This window comes from Macaca mulatta, chromosome 19 (assembly GCF_049350105.2).
Source record: "Macaca mulatta isolate MMU2019108-1 chromosome 19, T2T-MMU8v2.0, whole genome shotgun sequence".
Lineage (NCBI taxonomy): Eukaryota > Metazoa > Chordata > Mammalia > Primates > Cercopithecidae > Macaca > Macaca mulatta.
In genome coordinates, this window is record NC_133424.1 from 59,390,398 (window position 1) to 59,405,302 (window position 14,905).

Here is a 14,905-nt window from a genome sequence, read left to right on the forward strand (position 1 = left end):
TGTCCCTATCCTGCCCTAACCCTGGAATCAGCCCTTTTTCCAAGGAACCCTCACACCCTTGTTTTAGCACTTAGCACACTGCTTACTTATGTTTTCCTCCATTGGACTAGATTGTACCTCTCTGAGGATACATAGATGTGAGTCTTATTTGCTCTTGTATCTTCACCCAGCACAAGGCCTGACACATGAGATGTTTACTAAATATTTGTTGAATAAAAAATTTTTACTGTAGTTAATTGATTAAAATTTGGTTCTAAAATTATGATGCTGATGGGTTTTCTCTTTTTTTCCCCATCTAGGAAGAAATGTTGGCTATTTGGCGATGAGAGGTGGTGAACAGTGACCATACTGGTATACAACACTATGGGACCTGGCATTTTTGCTGCATGTCCAGCCCAGCCCCACTAATAATGTAGGAAGCCATCTAATCCATTGGAAACACTAATCTGATCTTGGAAGTGGCTGATCGTGGCAGGATGTGTCGACGATGATGATGGCAAGAAAGCAAGATGTCCGAATTCCCACCTACAACATCAGTGTGGTGGGATTATCTGGGACCGAGAAGGAAAAGGGCCAGTGTGGGATTGGAAAGTCTTGTTTGTGCAACCGCTTCGTGCGCCCAAGTGCTGACGAGTTTCACTTGGACCATACCTCCGTCCTCAGCACCAGTGACTTTGGAGGGCGAGTGGTCAATAATGACCACTTTCTCTACTGGGGAGAAGTTAGCCGCTCCCTGGAGGATTGTGTGGAATGTAAAATGCACATTGTGGAGCAGACTGAATTTATTGATGATCAGACTTTTCAACCTCATCGAAGCACGGCCCTGCAGCCCTATATCAAGAGAGCTGCTGCAACCAAGCTTGCATCAGCTGAAAAACTCATGTACTTTTGCACTGACCAGCTGGGGCTGGAGCAGGACTTTGAGCAGAAACAAATGCCAGATGGAAAGCTGCTGGTTGATGGTTTTCTTCTTGGTATCGATGTTAGCAGGGGCATGAACAGGAACTTTGATGACCAGCTCAAGTTTGTCTCTAATCTCTACAATCAGCTTGCAAAAACAAAAAAGCCCATAGTGGTGGTCCTGACTAAGTGTGACGAAGGTGTTGAGCGGTACATTAGAGATGCACATACTTTTGCCTTAAGCAAAAAGAACCTCCAGGTTGTGGAGACCTCAGCGAGATCCAATGTAAACGTGGACTTGGCTTTCAGCACCTTAGTGCAACTCATTGATAAAAGTCGGGGAAAGACAAAAATCATTCCTTATTTTGAAGCTCTCAAGCAGCAGAGTCAGCAGATAGCTACAGCGAAAGACAAGTATGAGTGGCTGGTGAGTCGCATTGTGAAAAACCACAATGAGAACTGGCTGAGTGTCAGCCGAAAGATGCAGGCATCTCCAGAATACCAGGACTATGTCTACCTGGAAGGGACTCAGAAAGCCAAGAAGCTGTTTCTACAGCACATCCACCGCCTCAAGCATGAGCATATCGAGCGTAGGAGAAAGCTGTACCTGGCAGCCCTGCCATTAGCTTTTGAAGCTCTTATACCTAATCTAGATGAAATAGACCACCTAAGCTGCATAAAAGCCAAAAAGCTCTTAGAAACCAAGTCAGAATTCTTGAAGTGGTTTGTTGTGCTTGAAGAGACACCATGGGATGCCACCAACCACATTGACAACATGGAAAACGAACGGATTCCCTTTGATTTAATGGATACTGTCCCTGCAGAGCAGCTGTACGAGGCCCACTTAGAGAAGCTGAGGAATGAGAGGAAAAGAGTTGAGATGCGAAGGGCATTTAAAGAAAACCTGGAGACCTCTCCTTTCATAACTCCCGGAAAGCCTTGGGAAGAGGCCCGTAGTTTTATTATGAATGAAGATTTCTACCAGTGGCTGGAAGAATCTGTATACATGGATATTTACGGCAAACACCAAAAGCAAATTATAGATAAAGCAAAGGAAGAATTTCAGGAGTTGCTTTTAGAATATTCAGAATTGTTTTATGAACTGGAGCTGGATGCTAAGCCCAGCAAGGAGAAGATGGGTGTTATTCAGGATGTTCTGGGAGAGGAACAGCGATTTAAAGCATTACAAAAGCTCCAAGCAGAGCGTGATGCCCTTATTCTGAAACACATTCATTTTGTGTACCACCCAACAAAGGAGACATGCCCCAGCTGCCCAGCTTGTGTGGATGCTAAGATTGAGCACTTGATTAGTTCTCGGTTTATCCGGCCGTCTGACCGGAATCAGAAAAATTCACTCTCTGACCCTAACATTGATAGAATCAACTTGGTTATATTGGGCAAAGACGGCCTTGCCCGAGAGTTGGCCAATGAGATTCGAGCTCTTTGTACAAATGATGACAAGTATGTGATAGATGGTAAAATGTATGAGCTTTCCCTGAGGCCAATAGAGGGGAATGTCAGGCTTCCTGTGAACTCTTTCCAGACACCAACATTTCAGCCCCACGGCTGTCTTTGCCTTTACAATTCAAAGGAATCGCTATCCTATGTAGTGGAAAGTATAGAGAAGAGTAGAGAGTCCACGCTTGGCCGGCGGGATAATCATTTAGTCCATCTCCCCCTTACATTAATTTTGGTTAACAAGAGAGGAGACACCAGTGGAGAGACTCTGCATAGCTTAATACAGCAAGGTCAGCAAATTGCTAGCAAACTTCAGTGTGTCTTTCTCGACCCTGCTTCTGCTGGCATTGGTTACGGACGCAACATTAATGAAAAGCAAATCAGTCAAGTTTTGAAGGGACTCCTGGACTCTAAGCGTAACTTAAACCTGGTCAGTTCTACTGCTAGCATCAAAGATTTGGCTGATGTTGATCTGCGAATTGTTATGTGTCTGATGTGTGGAGATCCTTTTAGTGCAGATGACATACTTTTTCCTGTCCTTCAGTCCCAAACCTGTAAATCTTCCCATTGTGGAAGCAACAACTCTGTTTTACTTGAACTACCAATCGGACTGCACAAGAAGCGGATTGAACTGTCCATTCTTTCATACCATTCCTCCTTTAGCATCAGAAAGAGCCGGTTGGTTCATGGGTACATTGTTTTTTATTCAGCCAAACGTAAGGCCTCTTTGGCTATGTTACGTGCCTTTCTTTGTGAAGTGCAGGATATTATCCCTATTCAGCTCGTAGCACTCACTGATGGCGCTGTAGATGTCCTGGACAATGACTTAAGTCGGGAACAGCTGACTGAGGGGGAGGAGATTGCTCAAGAAATTGACGGAAGGTTCACAAGCATCCCCTGTAGCCAACCCCAGCATAAACTTGAGATCTTTCACCCGTTTTTTAAAGATGTGGTGGAAAAAAAGAACATAATCGAGGCTACTCATATGTACGATAATGCTGCCGAGGCCTGTAGCACCACCGAAGAGGTGTTTAACTCCCCCCGGGCAGGATCACCGCTCTGCAACTCAAACCTGCAGGATTCAGAAGAAGATATCGAGCCATCTTACAGCCTGTTTCGAGAAGACACATCACTGCCTTCTCTGTCCAAAGACCATTCTAAACTCTCTATGGAACTGGAGGGAAATGATGGGCTGTCTTTCATTATGAGCAATTTTGAGAGTAAACTGAACAACAAAGTACCTCCACCAGTCAAACCAAAGCCTCCTGTCCATTTTGAAATTACAAAGGGGGATTTATCTTATTTAGACCAAGGCCATAGGGATGGACAGAGGAAGTCTGTGTCTTCTAGCCCCTGGCTGCCTCAGGATGGGTTTGATCCTTCTGACTATGCTGAACCCATGGATGCTGTGGTGAAGCCAAGGAATGAAGAAGAAAACATATACTCCGTGCCCCATGACAGCACCCAAGGCAAAATCATCACCATTCGGAATATCAACAAAGCCCAGTCCAACGGCAGCGGGAATGGTTCTGACAGTGAAATGGACACCAGCTCTCTAGAGCGAGGGCGCAAGGTTTCCATCGTGAGCAAGCCAGTGCTGTACAGGACGAGATGCACCCGGCTGGGGCGATTTGCTAGTTACCGAACCAGCTTCAGCGTGGGGAGTGATGATGAGCTGGGGCCCATCCGGAAGAAAGAGGAGGATCAGGCATCCCAGGGTTATAAAGGGGACAATGCCGTCATTCCATACGAAACAGACGAAGACCCACGGAGGAGGAATATTCTTCGCAGCCTAAGGAGGAACACTAAGGTAAGACACCAGTTTAGGATTAGTCATAGTGTTTTGTACAGTGTCTTGGTGAGGGTTGATAGATGATGATTTTTCAAGGACAACCTATTCTGGTAAAAAAAAAAACTGCCCTCTGTGTGTGTTTGACTTAGCATAAAAAGCAGTGCCTCAATTAACTACTACTACTATTGGCAGCTCTCAAGTAGTTAGGACTTTGGATAGATAGTCTGAGCTGTTGTTGCCTAAAACAATAGTTAATTAATTAGCAAAATGAGGAGATAATGCAGAACTTGTCAGCGCCTTGACAAGTGGCCAAGCACAGTGACAATACACTTGCTCTCTGCTCTCCCTTCACTAAAACACCGGAACTCAAAACTGCTTGCCGCAATCTGTCACTGCTAAACAACATTTCATCCGCACATCTCTTAAATGACCCTTTCCTCCCTTGCTGATTTGGAAAGGTTGCTGCATTTGAGTGAAAAATTGGATGATGATTTGCACACACACATCATGACGAGTCTTTGAGTATATAAATGAAAAAAGAGAATCTTGCCACTGAGAGTTATAAACCTGTCCTGTATTTGTTAAATTGGAATACCATCCGGCTCTATTATTTTATCTTCAGGGGAGTTGCTGCTGCTATCAGTTAGAAACTCAGATTTTATTTAGGGATCACAAATAGGGCAGTGAGGGAAAAGAAAAAGTTAACTGTATACGTTATAAACATTGAGGCTACTCGTCATATGTAGAGGCAGGATCAAATGAAGTCTCTCTCTCTTTTTTTTTTTTTTTTTTTGGGGGGGGGATGGAGTCTCGCTTAGTCACCCAGACTGGAGTGCAGTGGTGCGATCTCCGCTCACTGCAAGCTCCACCTCCTGGGTTCACGCCATTCTCCTGCCTCAGCCTCCTGAGTAGCTGGGATTACAGGCGCCCACCACCATGCCCAGCTAATTTTTAAATTTTATTTTATTTTTTAGTAGAGACAGGGTTTCACCGTGTTAGCCAGGATGGTCTCCATCTCCTGACCTCATGATCCTCCCGCCTTGGCCTCCCAAAGTGCTGGGACTACAGGCATGAGCCACTGTGCCTGGCTGCAGATGAAGTCTCTTATCCTGCTAGAATTGTAGTTTGTGGTCTGCAGGGCAGAGAGCTGTAAGCAGTACTTTGTCCCCTTGGGTTTAGGCTTTGAGAAAGAAAAAGCGTTTCTCAACTTTTTTTTTTTTTTTTTCCCATTTGGAGTAGGGAGAAATACTCTTCCTCCCCACCCCCAAATGCCAAGGCTGATTTAGAAATACTGAAATAAGACTCTATAGGCCAGGCGCAGCACGGTGGCTCACGCCTGTAATCCCAGCACTTTTGGAGGCCGAGGCAGGTGGATCTCTTGAGGTCAGGAGTGAGACCAGCCTGGCCAACGTGGTGAAACCCTGTACTAAAAAAGTACAAAAATTAGCCGGGCGTGGTGGCAGGCACTTGTAGTCCCAGCTACTCAGGAGGCTGAGGCAGGAGAATCGTGTGAACCTGGGAGGCAGAGGTTGCAGTGAGCCAAGATCATGCGACTGTATTCCAGCCTGGGCAACAGCGTGAGACTCCGTCTCAAAAAAAAAAATAAAATAAAATAAAATAAAAAAAAAAAAAGAAAGAAAGAAAAAAGAAAAAACAATATGTGTGTGTGTATATATATATATATATATATACTCTTTATTTTTTCAGAAAAAGACATTTTGGTGAGATACCACAACAGAACTGTGTTATATAATAATCCTTGACCAGCAGATTATGATATATAGAAGGATTTCTTCAAGTTAAAGCTTTCGCTACTCTCCCTCCCATGAAAGAACAGAGAACAGAATTACTTGTCCAAAAGTATTGCAGGGACCTTTGGAAAGAAAGGTTGCCAGAAACTTTTATTATTACAAATCCTACCAAATCAGAAGGTTCTAGAATCCAGGCTGTCTTGAGAGCTGACAGTCCTGACAACTCTTTGTAAAATATAATACAGAGGCCAGTTTGGCAGCCCTGCGGGCCCCGAGAGATGGGGGAACAGGGTGCCATCACCCTCCCAAGGAAATTGCATCCCCTTTGTGCTACATCACATAGTAGAGGGTGTTCTTGCATTACTGCTGTCCGGGAGCTTCCAGAGTTTTCTCACCTGTGCTGTGTGAGAAAGGGCAGAGTGGTTCGGTTCCCCTCCCCACCTGTGCTGACCATTAATAAATGCCATAGGCATCCTCCTGTTTGATTTTCCTTTGCCTGGCTTTTCTACGTGGAGTCCTTCATCTGCCTCCAGTGTTTTCTCCTCCAAAGGTTGGTAGGAGGCCAACCTGTGGAAAGCATTGCTTATTTAGGAAGCCAGAAAACAGCCTGACTTGCCTCCAGTATTTTCCCAGAGTTCACCTATTTAATGATACTGGAATCCAAACATTTTGAACATTTCTTCTCTTCCTCCTCCTCTCCCAATGAAGACTGTTGCCAGAACAGCTTAAAAATGCTGACAGTCTTCTAATTTGTGGGGGTGTTTGCACACCTGGAAATTAGGAAGGTGGCATAATAGCATACTGAATTATAACTATGTTCTGACTTCTACCTACATTTTTAATATTTACTGAAAATGATGCTTTAAAAACACATTCCCATGCAATCCAGGCTTTAAAGAGCACACACTGTAGTGGAGGCTGAGCAGAAAACAACTGGTCACAGTGCGCCTCTGAGATAGCTGTGTTCATGCTGGTAATGAGCACTTCCTAACCTGAGACTTCCTTCCCCGGGTTGTTGGGTCAGCGTGCAAGAAGTGGTCAGCTTCCGGTCTATCTTTAGCTATGTGGGCCACACCTCTTCAAGTCAAATAAAAATGATACTTCTGGCCCAAGAGCAATAGCGTGCCAGAAGTCAGTTATGGAGTATCCTTTGGAAAGAGTGACTAGAAGGTGAAATTTTCTTTTCCTGCCTTGGAAAATGGTGCTTTGAAATGAGGGTAGTTGCTTTATCGTCCCAGTGCAGAGATGAGCAAATCCTTTGCCTCTAGAACAAACCTCCTATTAAAATTGCTGCAGTTCAGAACATAGACTGGCACTTGTTTTACTGGAAAAGCAAGATACCGTCAGGGCAGAGAAGGCCAAAACAACCCCTATGTGGGGGATTTGGCCTTTGATTTTTATTGGCATGACAAAGCAATACAATATTTATTTGAAGGGAGGGGGCAGCCAGGCACTAGGATTTCAGTTGGTAATGGAAAATACACTCAGTACCTCCTGTGTGCCAGGCACCATGGGGAAATGGCACAGACCCTTCTTGCCCAGACCTTAGTACCCAGTTGAGGCAGCAAGACCTACACAGCCGCCGGGCGCGGTGGCTCAACCCTGTAATCCCAGCACTTTGGGAGGCCGAGACGGGCGGATCACGAGGTCAGGAGTTCGAGACCATCCTGGCTAACACGGTGAAACCCCGTCTCTACTAAAAAATACAAAAAACTAGCCGGGCGACGTGGCGGGCGCCTGTAGTCCCAGCTACTCGGGAGGCTGAGGCAGGAGAATGGCGTAAAAACCCGGGAGGCAGAGCTTGCAGTGAGCTGAGATCCGGCCACTGCACTCCAGCCTGGGCGACACAGCGAGACTCCGTCTCAAAAAAAAAAAAAAAAAAAAAAAAAAAAAGACCTACACAGCCACTGAAAATAGGTGGCCTGCCCAGGGAAGGCTGTGTGTAGGCATGTCGGGATAGTTATGTTAGAGTAGGGTGTAGTGATTAGGAGCTCAAGCTCTGGGAATCTGGGCTACAGTCAACTCCAGCTTCTTCACTTCCTTACTTGGACTTTGAGCACGTGAGTCACCTCTCCACATTCTTTTTGCAAAAGAGGGAGCACCTTCCTGATCAGGTTGTGAGAAATGAACACTGGGCGTAGTGCATGCTGGATAAATGTCAGCTGTCTTCATTTAACTAGACCCCAGAGAATGAGTGGAACTAAAGCAGTCATGTGAGGTAAGGAAGGACTTGAAGGTAGAAATATGCATATTGTATTCCGAGAAAGGAGAAAACTTGTCTGGTCTAGCTGAGGGCTTGAGGGACCAACATTATCCATCCCCTCTTGTGGAAGTTTTAACTCCATGAATTACTGAGCTGCTTTCTTGGTACTTACCCTAGCAACCGCCCTAACAAAAAAAAAAAAAAAAGCTATGCTCTGGGTACCAATGTGATACAGAAAAAAATCACTCAGTGCCCTTGGCTGATTTGCTAGATTAGGTCTTTACTGTAAAACTGCAGTTGGAGTGAGGGAATCGCTTTCATTTCTCCTCATGAAAGTGCAGACTGTAAAGCTGACTCTCATTCTGGGTGCTTTTCCCAGCTGAACAATTTAGCAACCCACCCTCATAGTGGGAGCCTTCCGCACTCAGCTGAATGAAATTGAAAATCTACGATTGCACTTCAGTAGGGTCCATGAATAGTGGCTTTGTCTGTAAAGAGTTGTTGTTGCACATGGTCTCTGTCTCCCAGTGCCATGCGTTTGCAAAGACGAGATCAGGATCGGCAGGGTCTTATTTTAAAGCCAAAAAACAGGCTGGGGAGCCTTGTTCCACAAAGTACGCCTTTTGGTCATGCTGAAATGGCTGCATTTGGTGTGTTTGACCGTGGATTTAAAGAGAAGACATTATTGGCTATTTACCCTTCTATCTGATGTGTTCTTATTTTGGCGCTAAAAAAAAAAAAAAGACAAAACAGAATGATAAAGAAAATCTTTCACTCACTGCAGCAACCACATGACAAGACAACCTATTGAAAAGCTAACCAATTCAATCATGCATTGTTTGGTCTATAAGGCACCAAGTAACCAGTTTGACAGTTTGTGTCCTCCCCTGGTGAATTGGCTTATTTCATTGGATTCAGTGAATTGGCTGGTTGTTGTGGCTTTGTGTGGACACAGCTCTCATTTTGTGAGGCCTAGAATGGAGTTAAAGTTTCTAGTGTGAATAAAAACCAGCTGGGGAATTGGACGGCTTGCTCCCCTGGGAGGGATGTTGCATTTTGACAGACAAGCTGAATGCGATGAAATATGAGCTCTTTGTAACCTACCTAGGAAAGACTCCCAGTGTGTGCTTCAGGAATGGTTAGTCCTACTCAATGAGCTTTGAGACCAAATACACACCTTGGTTTTAAAAATGGGGTGGGCACACTGACTTGACCTTGGATTTTCTGTTTCCTGAAAAAATTTTGTCTTTTAAACGAGGTACTTTTTTCTCCAGAGCACAAGTTCAGTCATTCTTTTAGGAAGGAGACATGCAATTCGGTGCGTGGGCATTTAGTGAGCACTTGTTTTATGCCCAACATTGTGCTGGGTGTCCTAGGTGTGGCAGTGATGTTAATCCAGCTTACAGTCTTGGGGATGTTGGGTTTTAAACATGTACTTGCATGCGTTTTGAATATTACCAAAGGGAAGGTACGGGATACTAAGGAATTGTGTAACAAGGAAGTTTAACCTAAACTGCGGTGTCAGGAAAGCTCCCCAAGGAAATGATATTTAAGGCTGAGACTTTTGAAGCGTGAGGCAGACAAAGTCAGTGAGGATGGAAGCTTCGTGGAGCTGAAAGAACTTGATGTGTTCAAAGAGTTGAAAGAAGCTTAGCGTGGCTGTTCTGGAGAGTTGAGGGGGACCCAGGCCAAACGATAGAGGGCTGTGGCTACCACGTGAAGAGTTTTGTGTTTTTGTGCATTTATTGAATACCTGCTGTGTGTCAGGTACGTATCAGGCATTTTCACATGAATTTTTAATTTATTCCTCCTCCCAGTCTTAATGAGGTGATGTTTTTCCTCCTTGATTTTGAGGTGAGGTAACTAAGGCTCAGAGAGGTTAAACCTTGCCCAAGTAAATGTAGCCACTGAGTGGAAGAGCTGAGATTCTGAACCCTGGTGTTCTGACTTCCACTTCCTGTGATTTTCATCATCCAGTCTGCAGAAAAGTTGCTAATATTCAACAGTCAGGTGCCTATATTTAGACCACTCAGTCAGTCCAGTTGATTTGTTCATTCCAACAAAAGATCTTTGATTATCTGAAAAAATCCATTTCTCCTCACTGCCCCCCAGAACAGCACGGTGCTGTTTGTTTCTAGCTTCAAAGCCTAGTTGAGTAGAGGACAAAAAAGGCATGGAGACATTGAAATAGCAACTGGAACTTTGAGAAGTTGTTTCTCACTGGTGTCACTCGATTCTCAGTTTATTTTAAGCCTGAAGAACTTCTGTAGTGTGTTTTTGGTGATAAAAATAGACTATCTTTAACTATCTGCCTTAGCTTACAGCACACCTGTTCTTAAAAAAAAAAAAAAAAAATGACGATAGGCAACCCAAATCTCTTTTTAAAAGAACTGGGAATTGTGTTGATGCCTCACTGAGCCAACTTGGTCTCCTCCACCACCTGGTGATACTGAAATACCTTTGTAGGGACTCAAATTTTTCCAGCTCTAGTTGGGAATCACCTTTGCTTATAAGGCAAAGGCCTTCCAAATGGATTTTTACAGCGTTTGAGGCAAGCGATAAAAACTGACTCATAGCACTGAAAAGTCCAAATTCAGTGTGTGTTGAACTTCAGACAAGTGTTCATGAAAATGTACCTGGAACTAGTGGGCCCTCCTCACTGTTTGGCTCCCAATCACACTGGCCATGAGCTGTCTTCTCAGGGGTGGACCCACGGTTGCCAGACTTTATGCCTTTATAGAGCAAAAAGCTATGGTCTGGGCTGGGTACAGTGGGTCACACCTGTAATCCCAACACTTTGGGAGGCTGAGGCAGGCACATCACTTGAGGTCAGGAGTTTGAGACCATCCTGGACAACATGGCAAAACCCTGTCTCTACAAAAAAATACAAAAATTAGCCAGGTGTGGTGGCGGATGCCTATGATCCCAGCTACTCAGGAGGCTGAGGCAGGAGAACCAAGTGAACCCAGGAGGCGGAGGTTGCAGTGAGCCGGGATCATGCCACTGCACTCCAGCCTGGGCAATAGAGGGAGACTGTCTCAAAAAAAAAAAAAAAAAAAAAAAAAAGGCTATGGTTTGGATTTAGTTAGCTCCTGCAATAGGATGACATGCTTCCATTTCTTTCCCATTATTTAAGAGGATTAGGGATGGCAGGAAGGCCAGGACTTTGTGGTCCTTCCTGTTCATCCCTAAATAAAGATGCTCCACGATGGTGAGTGACTGAGTCATAGTATTAACTGCCAGCTTGAAGGAGACCATATCTAAGCATTTGTGCTTTAATAATAGATTTTATCAGCAAGAATACATCTGCCTTCAGGTTTTCTTTTAAACTTGGGCGTGGAATTTTTCAGAGCCAGAAGGGGGAGCACCGGTTAACCAAGAATACATTTGGAGCATAAACAAATAACTTAATTGAAAAGGTCCTTTTGGAACTCTTTTGGAAATAGAAGAGAATAATTGCCAATCAGAAAGGCACGATGTTGAATATTGAGTGCAAGAAAGTGGTTTAGGGAACAGCTGTAGTAATGCCACTTACGGAATCTTTCTGATTTTCTAAGACTCTACTGGTTACAGTTAGTCCACAGTGTGCCACCACACAACTTGGCAAGCCATGAGTGTGACCCTCTGGGGCTCTGTGTATTGATTTCACTCTCATCCTTATTCAGATGGCACTGTCCCTGTTCCAGACTGCATTCCATATATGGTGTTACCCTGTTACTCATTTTTTTTTTTAACATAAAACATTAATTCCGGGTGCGGTGGCTCACACCTGTAATCCCAGCACTTTGGGAGGTCGAGGTGGGCAGATCACCTGAGGTTGGGAGTTCGAGACCAGCCTGACAAACATGGAGAAACACCATCTCTACTGAAAGTACAAAATTAGCCAGGCTTGGTGGCACATGCCTGTAATCCCAGCTACTCAGGAGGCTGAGGCAGAAGAATCACTTGAACCTGGGAGGTGGAGTTTACAGTGAACTGAGATCGCACCATTGCACTCCAGCCTGGGCAACAAGAGCGAAACTCCGTCTCAAAAAAAAAAAAAAAAATTTTTTTTTAAAGTTTGGGTCTCACTATGTTCCGGGCTGGTCTCAAAACTCTTGGCCTTAAGCAGTCCTCCCACCTGGGCTTCCCAAAGTGTTGGGATTACAGGCATGAGTCACTGCACCTGGCTGGTGTTAACTGTTTTTAAAAAAGGCCAGACGTGGTGGCTCACACCTGTAATCCCAATACTTTGGGAGGCCGAGTTTGGCAGATTGCTTGAGCCCAGGTGTTTGAAACTAGCTTGGGCAACATGGCAAAACCCTGTCTCTACAAAAAATTATCTGGGTGTAGTGGCACACGCCTGTAGTCCCAGCTAGTTGGGAGGCTGAGGTGGGAGATTCACCTGAGCCCAGCGAGGTCGAGGCTGCAGTAAGCCATGATTACACCACTGCACTCCAGCCTGGGCAACACAGTGAGACGCTGTCTCAAAAAACCCACCAGAAAACCCAATACTGATGCCTGGTTCCCCACCACCCCACCCTGCTTCCACTCCAATTAAATCAAAATCTCTAGGGCTGTTGTCTAGGCACTTAAAAAAAAAAAAAAGACCAAAGAAAGGCAGTGAATCCAACAGGCTGGGTTCTGTTTTGTATTTCCTTTAATAGATATGTTACCAGGCATTTAAAAGGTTTAAAAGGCTATACTCGATAGTACAACTCTAGTGACCATATTTTCTGACTCTAAAATCTAGATAAGTAACTTTACATATATAAGGTTGTTTATGGAGACCAAAAGAGAATATTTGAAGTTGACAGTGTAGGGTCAGTAAGTAGCCCTCCCTGCTGTTCCCACAGAAGATAGAATGTTCTTACCTTTTTCCATTGTCACATAGCTGGTACTTGCTCATGTGGTACCTAGATCAGCTTTGTTTATTGTGGATATGTCTTCTGTTACCAAATAGATAGAAGTTCATTGAGGGCGGGAGACGACTTTGGTCCTAGTATTAGCTCTGCTGCTAGTTTGTTATGTGGCCTTGGGTAATTCATAAATTCATTAAAAAAAAAAAAAAAAAAAAAAAGACTCTTGCCTTCTAGGAACTTAGCCCAGTAGAATATTTGTTGTATGTGTACATAAATAACCATACCTTATTCAGTGCCTACAGAAGGAATTAGGACTTCATCTGGCAGTTTTTAAAAGGCTTGTGATATAGTACTGCCAAAGTATGAACAAGGCCTTCTAAGCCTCACCTCCTCACACGCTAGTGTGGCAGCACAGTATAAGGAGAAAAGAGAATCTGTACCATAGAGATAGTCCGCATCTCAGCTAAATTTGAGAAAATAGAAAGGAACATTGGCCCAGTACATTATTGGAAACTGTTTTTGTTCAGCAAATATATTGAGTGCCCACTGCACGTCAGGCCCTGGAACCCAACCATCTTCCCAGCTGATAGAAGGCCCTTCTTCTGGCTCTTACCTATCCCTTGGCTTCCATTCTACTCTTTTTCTTGCCCCAGTGGACTTGGACAGGGTCTGTGGACTGGGCTTACAGCCGAGTGGGGAGCAGAGGCAGTGACAGATGCAGCTTCCTGCTCTGCCACAGTCGGGAGTTTCCTCTTTATGCCCTTGTGTCTGAAAAGCCGAGAGACCAGAGGTAGTTTCCAGGCACCATTTCTCCCCAGTGCACCACAGGCATAAACTATTATTTATAAACTTTGCTGTGGTTAGTATCAAGACCAAAAATCAGGTGTGTTTTTAAGCAAACTATGAGGTACAAAGCAATGGACTATGTTGTTCATTTTTTTTAATCGATCTAAAAGGCCAAGGTTAAAGTGTTTCAGGCTGGCCCAGTCCTTTGTGTATGGCAGTGGCATTTCATCGTGGAGGAGATATATCATGCAGGGGAAAGAGCATGGAACTTTGATGTTCAAAGATCACAGCCCACTAAGTGCTGGCTCTGAATCTCCATGAGTCTCTGTTTTCTCAACTGTAAAATGGGTCTAAATGACCCTTACCTTGCAGAGTGGTCGTGAGGTTTTGAATAATTATGCAGAGCAACTACCACCATGCCCAGCCACTCCTAAGGAATCTCTCTTCCATTTTGACCCAGGTGGACTCTAAACTTAGAGGTGGCCGGTCATGGCGGCTCACACCTATAATCCCAGCACTTTGGGAGGCCAAGGCAGGTGGATCACTGGAAGTCAGGAGTTCAAGAACAGCCTGGCCAACATGGTGAAACCCCGTCTTTACTAAAAATACAAAAACTTGCTGGGCATGGTGGCTCACGCCTGTAATCGCAGCTACTCAGGAGGCTGAGGCAGGAGAATGGCTTGTTCTGGGGAGGCGGAGGTTGCAGTGAACCACGACTGCACTCCAACTTGGGCAACAGAGCAAGACTCCATTTCAATAAAAATTAATAAATAAATAAATAAACTTAGAGGCACACACGTGGAGATTGTTCTCAGGGATTGACTTTCTCTGGCCAGATGCTTTTTTCAGTTCCGCCTGCTAATAGGTAAGTGCCTCCAAGAAGGTGGATGTTAGGTATTGTCACTTTCTCCTTTTCAAGGACCTGCTGCTGAAAGTGCACCCAATAACTCCCTAAAGAGTGACACACGTCTGACTGGGGTCATGAGATATCTGGCAGACCGCTCAGGAGAATGCCACTTCCATCAGAAATATGTCCAGTAACCCTTCAGATGCCTGAAGTGTTGGTTCTGTCAGCAATCTGGCCCAGCTCTTGGCATGCACCCCAAACTCTGATTTTCTTACTGGGAAGGTTTAGAATTCATTTTGCAAGAGTTCCAATTTTGTGACACCCTAG

The 14,905-nt window shown here is 44.6% G+C and overlaps 1 protein-coding gene across 1 annotated transcript in view; it reads left to right on the forward strand.

The window, feature by feature from the left end:
• Positions 1-14,905, forward strand: part of ARHGAP35 (Rho GTPase activating protein 35) — a 147,278-nt gene that overhangs the window by 58,930 nt on the left and 73,443 nt on the right. The window contains exon 2 of the mRNA XM_028839122.2: positions 300-4,168. Coding sequence (XP_028694955.2) covers positions 488-4,168 — 3,681 coding nt within the window. The 5' untranslated portion in view covers positions 300-487. The remainder of the gene's footprint in view (positions 1-299; positions 4,169-14,905) is intronic.